We start from the raw sequence: 17,997 nt of genomic DNA, 5'->3' as shown, positions 1-17,997 counted from the left end.
GTTAAGTAAGCTTAAGTCCTTTTTAGAAATTTTGAAAAGATGTAGAAATAATTTATCACTTATCAAATTAAAAACAAATTTAAACAAAGTGCAGCTTTTTAAAGATTAAAAAAATTTTATAATCAGAGATTGAAAAGTTTAAAGAGAAAATATTGTCCAAATTCCTGGAAGAATTTTTGATGATTTTTTGTTTTTGAAAAAATTAATTTTAGGATAATATTTTTAAATATTTGGAAAGATTTCCAAAATGGTCAGGAAAGAATATACAAGATTTGAAAGCAATATTTTTTTATTTTTCAAGAATATAAACTTGTATAATAATTTTAATTGGAAAAAGATTCTAAAATAATTTTAAGAATTCTAACAAATTGCAGAAAGGCAATTTCTTAATATTCCTGGACAAAGTTTTAATGATTTTTTTATTTGAAAAGTTAATTTCAAGACAATACCTAAAAAAATCTTTAAAAATTCGAGATTTCGCAAATTGTCAAAAAAGAAAGTAGAAAGATCTTAAAGAGAAATTTTCAATTTTTCGAAGATTCTGAAGCAATTTCGAAAATTCATCTCTGTTGGCAAAAAATTCACTTTTTCATTGAAAATAAATGATTTTAAATTAACATAAATAAACATAAATCTCTCCTAGTTATCTGAGTAAGAATGTGAAATAATTTGTTAAAAATTTACCTCCTTGGAGAAGACTTCGTTTGAAAATTTTACTATTTTGTTGAAAATTTATATAAGTTGTTAAAAATTTGTCTTCTTTGCAAGAAAATTCACCTTTTTGGTTCAAAGTTTTTTTTTATTTTTTGGTTGTGGTATCAATTATTTTGTTGAAAATTCGTTTTTTTTTGGATGAATTTAACTGCTTTTGACTAATAATAAACTTTTTAAACTGAAATATCAACTGAAATCTGAAATATTCAAAAATCTTTTTGCATTGATTCAAGTATCTTAGGAAAATTATATTTATTTAACCTTAAAAACAAATAAAGAATAAATAGTAATTCTAAATTTGTATTTGGTATAAAAAATGTTTTTTTTTCTTTGCATAGAAAAAATACACACGCGCAGCACTGTATACGCGATGCTAGTTATTTTTAATTTATCTGTTTTCGATTAAGCAATAATAAAATTGACTCTGGATAGTGGCAATTGTTTTTAAAATAATATTAATTTTAGTGTGAAACATGCAATTTCATAAACCAATTAAACCGGATTTTCGAAGTCAGGACCACTCACGAAGGGACCAAAAATCTTGATAAATTTTACATTTGTCCAGGGTCCTAATCTAAATTTTGATTTCCCCACAGAGAGAAAAGCGAGCGTCTCCAGTTTACAAGATAGGACAATTGCTTTTGTTTGAGATCACTTCTGCTCTAAATTAACTACTCTGAAACTAAATTCTAAATAATAATTAAATTTTGTAAATAAAGTTATAATTTTTTAATATAGACAAAATAAAATGTTTAAAATAAGCTTTATAAAAAAACTACACTGGCTAACTTTCAAATTGTATCGTAAAGTATTTTTCTAATTGTTTAAAAGTGACTAAATAATTTATAATGTTTAAATAATATCATTATTTATATTATTATCAACTTGAAAGTCTACGCGACTAGCTTAAGTTTCTACAAAGCCCTTAATATGTGATGACTGAAAAATCCCGAGAAAAAAATTCCCGACTAATAAAATTTTTTAAATACAATTCTTGAATAATAAAATACCTGAATAATAAAATTCCTTAATAACAAATTCCCGAATAACTAAAATTCCCGACAGTTTATAGTAGCGAATTTTAAACTTCCTAAATAATAATATTTTAAAAAGAAAATTGTTGAATTAAAAAATATTCGACCTAGAAGATTCCCGAATTTAAGCAAATTAAATTTGTTTAAGAATTAGTTTTAAATTAAAAATACAATAATCAAATATTTGAGTGAACAAAATTATTTCAAAGTTTCTGAAATTATTTTCTGAATTTAAAATAACAGTAAATGAATACAAATACTATATTATATTTTTAATAAATAAGTCATATTTATCACAGAAGTATTTAATTATTAAAATTCGGGAATTTTCCAGGTCTGATATATTATAATTTGGCAATTTTCTGGGAGGAATTTTAGTATTCGGGGATTTTCCGATTCAGGAATTTTATTTTTCGGAAATTTTATTATTCCAGAATTTGCAAATTCGGGAATTTTATTTTTCGAAATTTTTCAGTCGTCCCTTAAAAATTACTTATTAGAAGATTGTTACCTAAATTTCACCACAATTAAAAACGAAAAACACGTATTATTTATTTTTTAGTTGTACAAAATTACGATTAAATTTTGCCTGAAAAAAGAGTAAAATATTTAGGAGTATTTTTATGCTGAGATTTGTGTTTAGTTTCTGTAGAATATTTCTCGTAGAGCTCTATATCGCAAATTAATAAATAATAAAAATGAATAAATATAATAAATAACATATATTTTTGTTGTAATATAGAACAAAAATTTTAAAAGGGCTGAGAAAAAATAGAAATAAATTTCAAACTGAACCAAGATAAAATTTTGTTTGTTTGTTAACAAATATTTATCATTGATTGGATTTAAATAAAAAACTTGATTTTTATAAAAATTTAATTTTTTGTTATGCGATACAAACAATTTTTTCTAGCTATAATTGTGCAAAGCATATAAGTAAATCTGAACTTTTGTAAATTCAAACTTTTACAGTGTTGTTTATTTTTTAATATACAAATTATATTTCTTGTACGCAGTTGTATAAGGTCTGTTTGCAAAGTTCCCTTCAGATTATCGAAGTAAAAATTCAGATGACTAATTTATTCGGAAAATGTTTGTTTTTCTATTTTGTCAGTTTTATAAAACTTCAAAAGTAAAAAATATGAATAATAATAATAATAAATGTATTCTAAAAAATGAATGTATGAAAAAATTTCAAGTTACTTAAAAAATTAGTACAGGAGTAACAGTCATTTAATCGAGTAGAATAATTATTTCAATCTCGGTAGTAGTTTTCGGCTCATTTTTTTGGTATAAGCAAAACTAGTACTCCTAGTGGTTTATTTTATTTTAATTTATTTTATTCCTACTAATTTGTGATACTAATTATACTAATAAGGTCACTAATAATAACAAAAATATTTGTACTATTTGTTCTGGTACTAGTGAAACTAGTAGTTTTTTGTATTTTAAAATATTTGTTTAGGTTTAGCCGTTAGGAATGTGGGGCGGGCAGTTATAGAGATTGGACAGGCAGTTAGAGAAGAGATAAGAAACTTTAAAAAATTATTTAAAAAAATGTTTAATATAAAAAATTATTTAAAAAAATGTTTACTATAAAAATTAATCTCTAAGGTTCATTTCATTTTTAATTTAAGCTATTAGAAAGTTAGTTAAATTGCAGAGATTTGTGCAAGCCGATTTTTTCATTTTTTATTTAACATCAAAATTGTCGTTTATTTTCTGATAAAATATTTCATTTTCCAGCAACTATTTATATTTATACTAAACATAATAAAATCAACAAATACATTCCTTAAATAATAACAAATAAATAATAATAAACATTGAACTTTCTTTAAATTTTTATATTAATTAATTAAAAAGTTAAAGTGCTACTAAAAGATTAAAAGTACTTAGAGACTATATATTTTTTTAATTTACTTAGGAAAATAAGTAGAAAGAATTCTTGGTTACCATTGAAAACAATACAGTCATTTTTATGTCCTGAATAAATTTAATAAATAAATGCATATTTTAGCCATTTCACACTCTAAACACTTCGTTCCTTTGAGAAAATTGGTAAAAAATGTTTGGCAATTAATAAAATGTACCATTTTTTAATACATAAAAACCATGGTCAATTGTTCAAAATAAAACTAATACAAAATATGAATTTTCGTCAATTTTCAAGCAGCAGATTTCGTTTAGTCAACAGAATTAATTCAAAATAACTTGAAAAAATCCCTCGTGTATTTTTGATGAAATAAACAATTTTATAAACAAACTCACAACTTGACAACTTGTCTATTTTCAGCCTGAGAATGAAATTTTTTCAAATGAATACATTTTTAATTACTTTGTCAAATCGTTTTCTTATGATACTTGATTAAGGAGCCATAATTGTTTATTTTATAAACAAACTCATTAATGGATTTCCATTATTTATTTATAAAAAGAATTTACTTTAATAACAAATCATGTTATTTTACATAGTCTTCTAATAAATAAGGTCCTGACTCACTGGTAGCAGATTTTGGAACGAATAAAAACATACATTTCTTGAAAAGTAGTCAAGTTGTTAATTCGTTTATAAAATTGTTTATAAAATCGAAAACCTTTGTTGGTTGTTAATGTATCGTAAGAAAATGATTTTCTTGAATAATATAAAATTGATTTCAATGAAAAAACGAAATCTGCTGATTGAAAAATAACGAAAATTTGTATTTGTTTATCAAGTTGAGTTGAACAATCAACAGTTGATATCAAACATAAACAAATTATTAGTATTATTTATTTTCCACAATTTTGTGATAATTTTTTTTAAGGAAAATGTATTTAGATTACGAAATGACTTAGATATGCATTTTTTAATTAAATTTGTTTATAACATTATCAATTACTTTGGAATTTTTTAATCGCAAGGAGGCATTGTTATTACCTATATTCTAAGTAAAAAATAGAACAAATATGGTATCTAAGTATTTTTAATCTTAAAGCAGCACTTTCATTAATTAATTTGTTAACATAAAAAAGAATTCTGTAAATGTTTTAACCAGCTGGATATTATTTGCGAAAAGTGTTTTTACTGATTTCATGAATTTTTTATCTTCATAGGCAGATTAAAAAAATGAGACCGTTCATTAATAAAATTTTAAAAATTTTTTGTTAAGGTAACTGATGTCCTTTCAAATAAAAAAACATTATGTTTTTTAGAACATTTTTAAAATTCACAAAAAAAAACATTAATTTTAACCATGTTTTCGAAAACTTTTTTTAACCTTCTTAATAATTTTTGAAAAATGATTGCCTTTTAAAAAATGACGTCTTATTTTTCCCGGGAAAGCATTTTCTACGACTCTTTTGTTTCCAATTTTAAAAATAACTGAATAATCTTAAAATAGAATTATTTGTTTGAAAAACTTTTTCTAAAAAAAATTGTTCTGACCATTTTGCGCCACATATAAATTTACTTTGAAAATTCGAAACAGTGGAATTGCAGAGAATCTTTTGCTGCAAAAAAATCCATAATTTACTAAAATGCAATCATTTTTCAAAAATTAGTAAGAAGCGACGATCCAAAAAAAATTAAATGCAAAAAATATGATAAAAACTAATGTTTTTTTGTTGACAATTTTAACATTTTTCCTAAAAATGTTTTTTATTTGAAATGATATCAGTTATAATATTTTGATTCTTAAATTCGTAGCAAAACTATTCTTTTTTGCATATATCTGTCATTTGGCACGACAAATAGCTGAAATAAAAAATACATTTTAATTAAAAAAGTGTCTCTCAAAAATCTCTTTAAAATTTAGTTAACTTTAATTATTTTAAAATGCTCAAATCGGATAAAAATGTTTGGCTCTATAGTAATTTTTCTATAAAAACTTTTTATGTCCCGCTGTTCAGCAGTGCATCTTGCAAAAAATTCAACAAATAAAATTATATTAAAATTTAACAAATTCAATAAATAATCAATTTAATAGTTAAAAAATGTATATCTATAAATTAAAATATATTGTTACATTTTGACATGGCTAGTGGAAGGGAGTTAGAGTAGGCAGTTAAGGAGGTTAAGCAGGAAGTTAAAAAGGTTTATGAAGGTCGGTAAAAAATGTAGGTACTTAGTGGGCATTTAGGGAGGTCTGGCGGGCATTTATAGAGGTATTCTGGAGTTAAAGATTTATGTGGCATTGAGGGAGGTTTCGAGCATTAAAAGAGGTATGGCGGAAATTTACGGAGGTCAGGCGGACATGTAGAGATTTCGGACAGGCACTTAGAGAGGTTATTGATTCCTGATCGTAGTTATTAAAGTAATATCTTTATTATCACTAGATCGTGTTTTACGTTTAGGAATCCCAGTGATTGTTAGTAGTAATCCTGTTTCTGGATATATACCCCTGTATTCATAAAATTTCTAGTAATCCTAGTTTTCTTATTAATATGCCTAGTAGTATAATTTCTACTGCCAGTGTGGTCCTACTAATATTTCTCGCAGTATAATCTCTACTCTTTTGTACAAACATAATGCTGAAAACTACCCTTAAAAACCAGCAATTCGTCCGATTGATTTGAAAATCAATTTGAAGTAATGAACTAACTAAACAGGGGCTAAGCGACACATGTGGGGCTAAGCGGCACATGTGGGGCAAAGCGGCACACTCCCAATTCTGCATTTCTGAATGCATTTGCTCCTTCTGGCTAAAAATTATAGACTTTTAACTAAAAATTATTAGTCTTAAACAAAGAATTAAGAGTGTACCGCTTTACCCCACGCATGTGCTACTTAGCCCCAGTTTTCGCTATGTGTAATTGTCTTACAAAATACCTTCCATTAAATTGAGATTCAAATCGTTCTCTTTGGTGTTTGTAGCTGCAAAAAATTTTGTAAATAATCCACGGCGTGAAAATTAACCGAAGGGGTAAAGTGGGTCACTGGTACATTCTGGGATAATCGATCAGGGAACCTTGCATTCCGATGATGTCGGGTTGTATCTACAAAGAGACGAACGCGCTTATGACAAACTACACTGCCTAAGATTCAAGCAAGCACCTTGATTCTTTGAGCCTGCTTTGGAATTTCCATCTTTACCCCTATAACCTTCACCATTATCATCTCCACCACCATCCTTACCGTCTTCTCCTTCATAATGATCGCTCTCCAGCTGAATCGTGTCTCCTGCAGCCGGAAGTCGACCATCGGGATCTGATGATACATGCAACGTGCAAGCGGAAGTCGATATACACATAAAGCATGCAGAAACACAGATAAGATAATACAAATTTTAGGAATTTGTTGATGATCAGCCATGTTATGATACTGAAACTTACTTTCTTTGGAAAAAATGAGGTAATGAGGAATTTTCGTATAGGAAATATTGACGTATCCAAATAACAAGGTTCTGGCTCGGAGAGGGCACTTATGCGCCAGACCGTATAGTGGGACTAAGCGGGTCTTTTTTCGGTATTTCTCAGTATATTAGCGGAAGGGATTACTATTAGATAATAATGCTTTGAATGTATTATTTCTCACTCTTCCTCTTCCCTTTCCTAAAGTTAGATCATTTTATTTAGATAAATAGATATTGCAGTTCAAAGCGTGTCCGTCTTTACCCCGCAGTGTGGGGTTAAATCTTGCACTGTCAATAAAATGGCATTATTTTAGAGTAAACTAAACAAGTACCGTAAGTAGCAACATACAAATATGTATTTATTTTTGTAGAAGCTCATCGAAGTATCTATTTTATAGAAAACAATTGAAAATCCTGCGAATTTTTATCAAAAAAGAAGAAATTAAATTGTGAGGTATAAAATTTTCAGTGGCCTGATTTCCCTAAGGTGTCTCGATTAGCTTCGTGATACTGTACAATTTATGGGTTAATTTGAATGCTTCCAGATTTTTCCACCGAGATAGAACCTTGTCATTCGGACTCCCAAGATAGAATCTTTTAAAACGCATCTACTGAGATAGAACCTTATCACTTGAAAACGTTGAAATATTCAGTAGATTGGGGAAAATTAGAGAGATCCAAAACCGATAAGTTTCTAATTGTTTCAGCAATCCCCCCCCCCCCTTCAATTTTGTTAGATTCTCAAAAAGAGTTTCCCATAAGCATAAATGGAGAAAAAACACATTTTCGCAAATTCCGCCCAAAACGTGAAAATGAATGATATGATAATATGTAAAAATAATAAATAAATAAAAAATATAATAAAATGTAATGATAAAATAATGTGAATATATAATATAAGTTTATCATTCAAACTAAAATTTTTAAGGGCAAAATTAAAAAATTGAATTATAATTTGTAGCTAAGACAAAACCTCTAAGTTTGAATGCATTTAATTTAAATCTGATAAGTGTAATATTTAGGGCTACCACGACCTAATTTTATTGCATGTGAATTCTAACCATTTAAGGATAATTTCATAAAAATTCAAAATAATTTAGGTTAATTGAAAAAAAATTAATGTAAGAATTTAAGTAAAATTTGAATGCATTTAGAAGAATTAGAGAGACTTTGGTAATATTCATAAGGATTTAATTTAATAATGAACATAATTTCACAAATAAAAAAACTCTATTCATCTAAGTAAAATGAAAGGGAACAGCAGTAAGGACAAATTTAGCGGGGTATAAATTGAATTCTAAAAAAACATTTAATTGAATGAAATTCGAGTGGATTGAACTCAAACGAATTCAAAAGAAATAAAACAACTTTAAAAGAGTAAAATTAAATTTATGCAAATTCCAGATGAATTAAAAATAATCATAATGAACAGAACAAAATTGGTAAAATCTAAAAAATTTCATTGAATTCAGTTGAATACAAGGGAATCCCAAAGAACTTATGGGTACTGAAAATAATTAAAAGGCATTCTAAAGAATTTAATGTATTAAAAATAATTAAAGGGAATACAAAATATATCAGAAGAATTTAAAACAATTAATGGACATTAGAGAAAAAACAAAGGGATTCGAAAGATTTAAAAGGAATTTAAAAAGACTAAAAAGAATTAAAAATAATGCAGAGCGATTTAAAAGAATTGAAGTGAATCCGTGCGCATAATACAAGTTAATGAAACAAAATTGGAAAAATCTGAAAAAATGCAATTGAGTTTAGTGGGGTTCAAGAAAATTCTAAAGAATTCAGGGTGAAATTAATATTATTAAAAGACATTCAACATCATTTGAGCAATGCAAATTAATTCAAAGAATATTAAACGAATATAAAGAAGTTTCAAATAATTCAATAAAGATTAAAAATAATAAAAATAAATTCAACAGAACTTAAAGGAATTCGAAAGAATTTATAAGGATTCAAGAGAATACAGAACAAATTGATAGAATGCAAAGGAACTCAAGGAAATTCAAGAGAGTAACTCAAAAATTTCAAATGAATTAAAAAAAGATGTAAAGGAATGCAAAATAATTATCAAACAAACAGCAGAAATATATAGAGTTAAATTAAATAGTTGCTAAAAATTGGGTTCCCGACTTTATTAATTATTGAAAGAGAAAAGTGACTGAAGTGACTTGTGTGACTGTATGGTAGCCCTGGAAATATGAAATAGTTCAAAGTTCACGTCACGATATAGAGACGTCACGATTTTGAAGTAATTATGGCGGAAAATTTGAATTGAAAGATTAGATTGTTTGTCTTAGTTTTTACTAGCAGTATTTTATCAAAATAAATAAATATATCAATAATTATATACTTAGAAAATTAATTCATCATGGCAAATGCACGATTTCAGTCATAAGAAATCGAAGAAATAATTTAACATAAATTACCATGATTGACCGTGAACTTGAAAAATCAATAATTTAAAACTTTGTGCAAAAAACGCCTGAAATCATGCATTTGTTTTAAATAATATCGTGAGCACCAAGAGGAAGGGGACTTTTTCTACTTCTGCAATTTTTTCAGTTTGGCGTGAGCTGGGGACGAGTAGTTAAAAAATACCCGATTCGTAAAAAATTGAGACACCAACAAAAAGTGAGACACCATTGCTCATTCGTCTACAAGTCGTTATTAAAAAATTACTCTCGTCGTGAATATCCTACTTCTCCCTCATAGTGAATAATTAAACTACAGGGTCTATTCCATAAGTAGTAAGGCTGACTTTCTATAACCCAGGCGGAGCAATGTCAGGGTTTTGTGCGGATTAATGTCGCGCAAGAAGTAAACGATTTTTGTAGGTTTCCGCCATGCTCTCAAAATGGACTGCACGCTCGAGCAGCGCCAGTCAAAGCAGCTGATCTGCTCATTGCATCCTATCCTTACGCCTGCCTAATCGTGGTGAAAGTCTCGGTTGCGAATTTTCGAAATTTGACACAAAACGTCACTGCACAGGGTTGCTCGAGCGTACGGTTCATTTTCAGATTGTGGCGGAGGCCTACAGAAATGTTCACTTCTAGCGCGATATTGATTCCGCAAATTCTCGAAAGGTGGCTGTTCGAGGATTTTTTATTTTCTGGCATACCCCACCACCCATCCTGGCATCCTGACCTCTCTATTGTTTCGTCTGGTCTAACGAAAGTTACTCCTGATACTTATGGAACTATGAGAGCACGACGGAATCCTACAAAAAGGTTTTACTTCTTGCGCAATATTTACCCCGCAAATACTCGAAAACGAATTTTCGAGCATGCGTTTGGTTCCTGACCTACCCCACCATCCATACTGTTTGTAAAACTCTCTCTATCGCTCCGCCTTGTCTATAGAATTCAGTTCTACTACTTACGGAACAGACCCTATATTTATAAATAATTTTGAGCAGACATTTAGAATAAAGAAAACGTTTGAACATATTTAATAAAATTTGAACTTGCAGAGGAAATAAATGTGAATGAAAGTCAGTATCAGGAAAGGCATAAAAGTCTATAAATCAAACTACAAACCGGTGCCTGAGGCGCTGTGACGTCGTGCGTTGTTCTGGGTGGTAAGGCAGATCGTCGATGCTGTGGAAGGCGAAGTGCCAGTCTGGCTGTTCTGGCTGTTGCTGCTGCTACTGTGGCTGGAGCCACTGCCACTGCCATTGCCAGCTAGTGCAACCAACCAATTCGTCAACGTCCATCGTTATGACCGAACGTCTCGATTCTCCACTCTCATTTTATTTTATTTATAATGATAGACTTAGGAACTTAATCTTTTTTTAAATAAATTCTTTCTCAACTTTTGGTACAATTCGAACGTTCGTCATCGATTCGAGAACGTTGACGTGCGTCTCCTGTTCAGGTGCTCCTTCCTTGCTTCTTGGTAGATTATTTTAAGTATTAAAAATGATTAAAAGTTTAATCGAAATAAAGACTAGGATCATTCAAGAAAGCCAAAAATTCATTCGCATTCTACAAAATTTCCAGAGAAAAAATGCACACCTATATTTTGGAGTGAGAAAAATTGATGAAGTGAAGCGATTTTATGAAATATTTTGTTGGTGAATGAAAATCAGATGACTTATAAAAAGCTAATTTGGGCTACTAACTACAGAATTTGATATGATATTTTTATTTATTGTATGGTATTTAGAAATAATTAATTGTAATAATTTATAACAAATAATGATAAATAATATTAAATAATAAATAATAATAAGAATTTCTCAAAGTAGGCAGCATGCGCCTCCAAACAAGGGTTTTGTAGCCTACCGAGTCGTTTAAATCCACCCTCCCCTCCACGCACTTCCCCATCCTCCTTTTCCCTCGTCCAGTCTCGTCTCATCTCCTCTCATTTACTCTCCTCTCACATCGGCTAGTTTCGTATCGTCTCTTCTACTCTCTTAACGACTGATCTCTTCTCAAATATTCTCCTTTCGTCTTTTCTACTCTAGTCCGTCTCTTATATTCTCATCTAGTCTCTTCGATTCTCATCTCGCCTTTTCTATTACCATCTCGTTTCCTTTAATTTCGTTTCGATTCATCGTTACTATTCTAATCTCTTATTTTCTCATTTAGTCACATGTATTCTCGCCTCGCATCTTCTAATCACATCCAGTCTCTTCTATTCTCTCGTCTTTTCTCTCTTTTTCTAATCTCTTCTCGTTTACTCTAGTCTCGTCACTTCCCGTATTGTCTTTTCTACTCTCTTCTCACCTGGGCTAGTCTCCGGTCGTCTCTTTTACTCTCGTCTCAACTAGCGTCTCCCCGTCTATTCTCCTCTCGTCTCTTATGCTCTTGTTTTTCTCGTCTCTTCTATTCTTAAACCGTCACTTCTATTATCCTCTCGTCCCGTCTCTATTTTTCTTATCTTGTCTCTTCTACTCTAGTCTCGTCTCTTCTCCCCTGGGCTACCCTCCTCTCGTCTCTTTTTCTCTCATCTAGTGTCTTCTATTCTCCTCTCGTCTCGCATCTTTTATTATAATCTCGTCTCCACTTATCTCATCTCGTTTCTTCTATTCTTTTCTCCTCTATTCTTATCTAGTATTTTATATTCTCCTCTCGTCTCGTCTCTTCTATTTTCATGTTGCCTTTGATACTTTCGTCTCGTCTCTTTTTTCATCTCTTCTCTTTTACTCTACTTTCGTCCTGTCTCGCCTTTCCTACTCTACTCTAGCCTGGGCTTGTCTCCTTTAATTGGGACTGGTCTCCCTCTAGTTTCTTATAATCTCCTCACGACTCATCTCTTCTCGTCTATTATCCTCTCGTCTCATATACTTTTGTCCACCTCGTCTCTTATATTCTAATCTAGTTTCTTCTATGTTTTCTCTCTTCTCGTCTCGCCTCTTCTATTATAATCTAGTCTCTTCTATTATCCTATTGTTTCCTCTCTTTTTTCTCTCATCTCACTTTTTCTATTGTAGTGTCTTCTCTTTTATACTTTTCTCGCCTGAGCTGGTCTCCTCTCACCTGGGATAGTCTCCTCTTGTCTCAACTAGTCTCTTCTCGTCTCTATCAACTCTGCTACTCATGTTTATATCTTCTCTTCTATTCTCACCTAGCCTCTTCTATTTTTTTCTCGCCTCGTATCTTCTATTATCGTCTTGTTTCTGCTGTCCTTGCCTCTTCTATTCTTGTCTCTTCTATTCTCATCTAGTCCATTCCATTATCGTGTCTTCTATTCTTATCTAGTCTTTTCTATTCTTTCGTATCTTATATTTTTATCACGTCTCCTTTTCTTATATCGTCTCCTCTACTCTTATCTCGACCCGCCTCTTCTACTCTACTCTCGCCTGGGCTTGTCTCCTCCAGTTTCCTCTATTCTTGCTTGGTCTATTCTATTTTTCTCTCATCTCGTCCCGTCCCGCCTCGTCCTACCTCTTCTAATCTAGTCTACACTCTTATATTCTCCTCTTGTCTAGCTTTTTCTATCTTCCTTTAGTCTCCTTTTTTCGTATCTCATCTTTTCTCCTCTAATCTCGCCCCGTTTCGTCTCGTATTCTCCCTTTGAAACGGGCTCCTGTCACCTAGACTAGTCTCCTCTCGTCTATTCTACTCTCGTTAAGACTCATCACTTCTCCAATTTTCTTCTCTTGTCTGTTCTACTCTTACCATATCTTATATTCTCACCTAGTGTCTTCAACTCTCGTCTCGTCTTTTCTATTAGCATATTGTTTTCTCTACTCTCGTCTTGACTCGTTTCTTCTATTTTCGTAATTACTATTTTCACCTTCTCGTTTTGTATCTTCTATTCTCATCTAGCTTCTACTATTCTCTTCTTGTTTCGTCTCTTTTTGTTCTCATATCGTCTCTTATATTCTAGTCTCGTCTCTTCTCGTCTGATATCTTCTACTCTTCTCTCGCCTGGGCTGGCGTCCTGGCGTCTCTTTCACCCTCGTCTCGACTAGTCTATTCTCATCTCTCACTCGCCCACTTTCATCTTGTCTCTTTTATTCCCCTCTCGCATCGTCTCTTCTACTATCATCTCGTCTCTTCTATTCTTGTCTCTTCTCTTCTTGTCTCCTCGATTCTCATCTATTCGACTCTATTCTCCTCCAGGCTCTTCTTCTATTCTTAGCTAATCTATTTTTTCTCATCTCGTCTCTTCTGTTCCTGTCTCATCTCTTCTACTCTTCTCTCGCCCGGGCTAGTCTCCTCTCACCTGGGCTGGTCTCCTCTCGTATCTTCTACCCTCTTGTCTCTTCTACTCTAGTCTCGCCTAGTCTCTTCTTGTCTCTCTGGCCTATGCTAATCTTGTTAACTCGTTTCTTCTATTCTCATCTCGTCTCTTCTATTCTCATCTAGTCACTTCTGTTCTCCTCTCGCATCGTCTATTCTATTTTTGTTTCTTCTATTCTCATGTAATCTCTTCTAATATGATCTAATATTTTCTATTCTCCTCCTATCTCTTCTATTCTTATCTCATTTTTTTCTCATCTCGTATCTTCTACTCTAGTCTTTTAATCTTTTAGTCTTCTACACACCTGTGCTCTTCTCCTCCCGTCATTTCTATTCCCGTTTAGTCTCTTATTTTCCTCTCTTCTCATCTTTACAACTATCGTCTTGTCTCGTCACTTCTATTCTCGTTTAGTCTCTTATATTCTCCTCCGATCTAGCATCTTCTATTCTCCTCTTTTCTATTTTTTTTCTACTTTCAGTCCCGGCCCGGTCCCATGGCCTCCCGTCTCGTCTCGTTTAGTCTCCGTTCGTCTCTTCTATTCTCGTGTCCTCTCGTCTCGTAAGAAACGTACGACGATTGGACAGACACTCCACCGAAACTATAATTATTTATGTTCGGAGCTGCGAAAAGCTAATACTAAATAAATAATAAATAAATAATATTTTAAATTGTGATATATGGTTAATGAGTATAAATAGAAAAGATACATTTGTTCTCTGGGTACATGTTGGTTGATGATAGTGATTAATAAAAAATGGTGAATAATACAAGATTTCAAGAACCATGAGTGCGCACGTCAACCTACTCTGAGCTGCAGGGTGTTAGGAGAGATTATTACAAAATTAAACAAGAAATCATTAATGTCATTCAGAAATTATTTGAAAATACTAGAATGCCGAGAGAAAATTTGTAACTTTGTTATGTGAATCCAAAATTATGAAGGAAAAGCCCATTTGTTGCGATTTTTATTTTACAATTGAAATGGTTCATAATTTATATCAGAGAAGCGTAAAAAATTTAAAATTCGCAGAATTTAGGACTAACAAATAAAATATTTGGGTTCGTATTACGAAAAGAATTTTAAAATTTTTTATTTGGTTGAAACCTTAAAAGTTGGGGAATTAAACAAAAATTTCATATCAAGATATTTGTATGGCTCTATTCTGCCTAGAATATTTTTTTCGAAAATAAAAAGTTCAAAAAATAAATAAAGATAATTTTAATCTCATAGAAGCATATAAAAAATTACAAAGAAAATCTGTTAGTTTCTTTTTTTTTTATATTGCCAAGCGGACATTTTTTCTAAGTCTGCTCTTTTATTTTTCCAAAAAACGCTTCTTTGCCACATTCTAGTATTTATATATTATTCCAAATTTTTATTTTAGAGCTTAACACATTGGAAGATTCTTAACCGTTACTCAATCTATGATCCTGTACTTTATATTTTTGACCTTTTTCGGTTAAATAAAATAAATTTCGATAAATTGAGCCACAGGTTCTTGATTCTATTACAATTAAACAAATTTCTGCTTGTGCAAGAATTATAAAGAAAGGCTAAGCATTGACGATAAAAATGAAGTTTTATTAATTCCTTTTTTATTATTCTATTCAAATTAATTTTTTTTAATTTCTTATCTTGAATTTCTAAATCTTCTCTATTCTTTAAATTATAGAAGATGTTAAAAATTTCTTTTTTAACAAGAAATTAAAACACTTTTTACCAACCCGTAAAAATTTAATTATAATTAATAAATAATTATAATTATAAATAATCTTGCGACTGGTTCTGGTTTGATGCAAAGTTAAAAATTATTTAAAAAATGCTAAGTGATGAGGATTAAGATAGTGTGGGCTACGACTAAAATTATTGCAAAATTCAAAACAGTGTGAGTTATAATTCTATAAGTGAAATTGACAGAAAACCATGCTTAGTTCCAAGAAGGCTGTAATCAGTAGACGGATCTTACCGATTTGTCGAGACCTGTTGCGTTGAAAAAAGATTTTTTTCTGCTGGCAATGAGACCACCTTAATATTAATATCGCCTACTTAATTAATATTTTTTCACTATTTTTTCATATTTTACACCCCCCTCTTCATTCCCTTCCCTAAATATACACAAACGAACCTGCACTTTGGATCTAAAATTGTATTTGCCATTTGGCCTCTTTCCCTTTTTTAATTTTCTAAAAGGATCGAGTAGTATAGAAACTATTTTTGAAAATGCAGTGCAATTTCGTTAAGCTTTTAATGTCCGAGGCAGTGGAGCTTTTGAAGTTATGGCTAGGTTTATCAACAAAAAAAAACTGAAAAGTATGATGTTCCAGATGTGAAACACATTCACTATTTTAGCCAGGTTTAGCCTTGAGTCAGAAATTACCCCTCAGTGCTATAGAATCCCATTTCAATTAAAAAAATTGCATTCTTTCCATGGACTGTAATTCCGATAGTCCAGGAATCTTGTACGTAAAAGATATTTTTACCGTATCAAGTAGATAAAGAGCGTTTTTAGCTAAAATGATTCATTAAGGGATCCTGATGAAAATTCAAATTTGCTGGAAATGACTACGATGCTTCCCAGCAAATATTTTTTATCAAGTTCAAAAAATCTTTTTGGCTTAGACATTTCGTAAACATTGGGTAGACATTGGGTAGACATAATGTAGATATCAGGTAGACATTTAGTATACATTGGGTATTCATTGGGTAGACATTAAGCAGACATTGGGTAGAGATTGAGTAGACATTGGGTATTCATCCGATATACATTATGCAGACATTGGGTAGAGATTGGGTAAACATTGGGTAGACATTGGGTAGGCATTGGGTAGACATTGAGTAGACATTGGGTACTCAGTGGTTAGACATTATGTAGACATTTCATTTAATTTTGCTCACAAATGCAATATCTACTTTAAAAAAATGTGGAAACTTTTTTGAAAAACATTTCCGGACACGTTGTAGTCATTTCTAGCAAATTGGAAATAAAATGTAAAATAAAATTTTTTAATGTATATTAGGATGCCTCATGAAATCCTTTTTTTCGAATATTTTAAAACCTGGAATCGGTCATTTCTTTGTTTAAAAAAAAAAGATTCTCGTTTTGCCAGATTTAAAAATATATATTTCGAGGTCGCTAGTGTTGCTAGAGTGTTTATAGAAAAATTGTACAATTTTTAAAAAATAAGGAAACTTTGCGGTAATGTTACTTACCTTACTGACTATAATTTATACAGGTGACAAAAAATTTCAGCAATTTGTATCTTACAACTTAAAAAAAGTTTCTTCAAAAAATAAAAAAATAGTTAAATTTTTTTATTAAATTGAGATCTGTCATACGATTTTTGTATATTTAACAGCATCATTACTATAAATCTGATTTTTTAAGATTTTTGAGAAAATTCAAAAAGATTTTTAAGATTTTACATATGCCAAACAAAAAATTCAACAAAAGGTTTATTTTGAACCAAAAAGGATGAATTTTTAATGCAAGAAATAATAGTTTACATTTAAAACTGAAAAATGTCGATTTTAAATAATAAAAAAATTAAATTACAAAAATATGATAAGTTTTTGATAAAATGGTTGGATGAATTTTGAACTAAATAGTTCAATTTTGAATAAAATAGATGAATTAGCTAAAAACAGGCTTAATTTTATAACAAACAAAAAAAAAATTTTTAAACTAATTTGATTTTTAACCAAAGAGATGCATTTTGAACTAAAATAAAAGAATGACATGATTTTTAATGCAAAAGAACAATTTCGAATAATTATTCATTGTATAGGTTTATTTACTTTTTAAACATTTTAACGGAAAAGTTAATTTTCAAGAAAAAAGATTTTTCACTTAAAAAAGAAATAAAATGAAACAAAATTATAATTGAAGGCGGAATCTATATTCATATCAATCAATCAATTTTGCCAGATTTGACTAAATTTTAGAAAAAAATCGAGTCAGTTTAAAAGATATTTAGGATTTGCAGAAGGATATTTGCAAAAGATTACAAAAATTGCATACATTTTCGGAACCCTTAAAAGTTTTTAATATATTTAAAATTAAAAATCTAAATAAAATAAAATTTGCTTTCAAACCTTTTAGACTTTCTAAAAATAATTTTGGAAATCTTTAGAAATATTTTAAACTCTGTTTTTAAGAATCTCTTGAAATTTACTAAGTATTTAATTAATAATTAATAATTAATAATTA

At 30.1% G+C, this 17,997-nt stretch overlaps 1 protein-coding gene across 14 annotated transcripts in view; it reads right to left on the bottom strand.

Annotated features, from left to right (window-relative positions):
- The window catches only part of LOC117177967 (calcium/calmodulin-dependent protein kinase type II alpha chain), a 590,749-nt gene that overhangs the window by 19,352 nt on the left and 553,400 nt on the right, over positions 1-17,997 (bottom strand). For 6 of the 14 annotated variants that reach the window (XM_033369108.1, XM_033369109.1, XM_033369114.1 and 3 more), the window contains 2 exons: positions 10,636-10,779; positions 6,865-6,936 (listed from right to left, as the gene is read on the bottom strand). The exons of 7 other annotated variants lie outside the window; for them this stretch is intronic. In XM_033369108.1, the coding sequence (XP_033224999.1) occupies positions 6,865-6,936; positions 10,636-10,779 (216 nt within the window). The remainder of the gene's footprint in view (positions 1-6,864; positions 6,937-10,635; positions 10,780-17,997) is intronic. One more of the 14 variants, XM_033369113.1, reaches the window with a different exon arrangement.

This window comes from Belonocnema kinseyi, chromosome 8 (genome assembly GCF_010883055.1).
Source record: "Belonocnema kinseyi isolate 2016_QV_RU_SX_M_011 chromosome 8, B_treatae_v1, whole genome shotgun sequence".
In the NCBI taxonomy this organism is placed as follows: domain Eukaryota; kingdom Metazoa; phylum Arthropoda; class Insecta; order Hymenoptera; family Cynipidae; genus Belonocnema; species Belonocnema kinseyi.
This window is presented reverse-complemented; position numbering and strand designations above follow the sequence as displayed.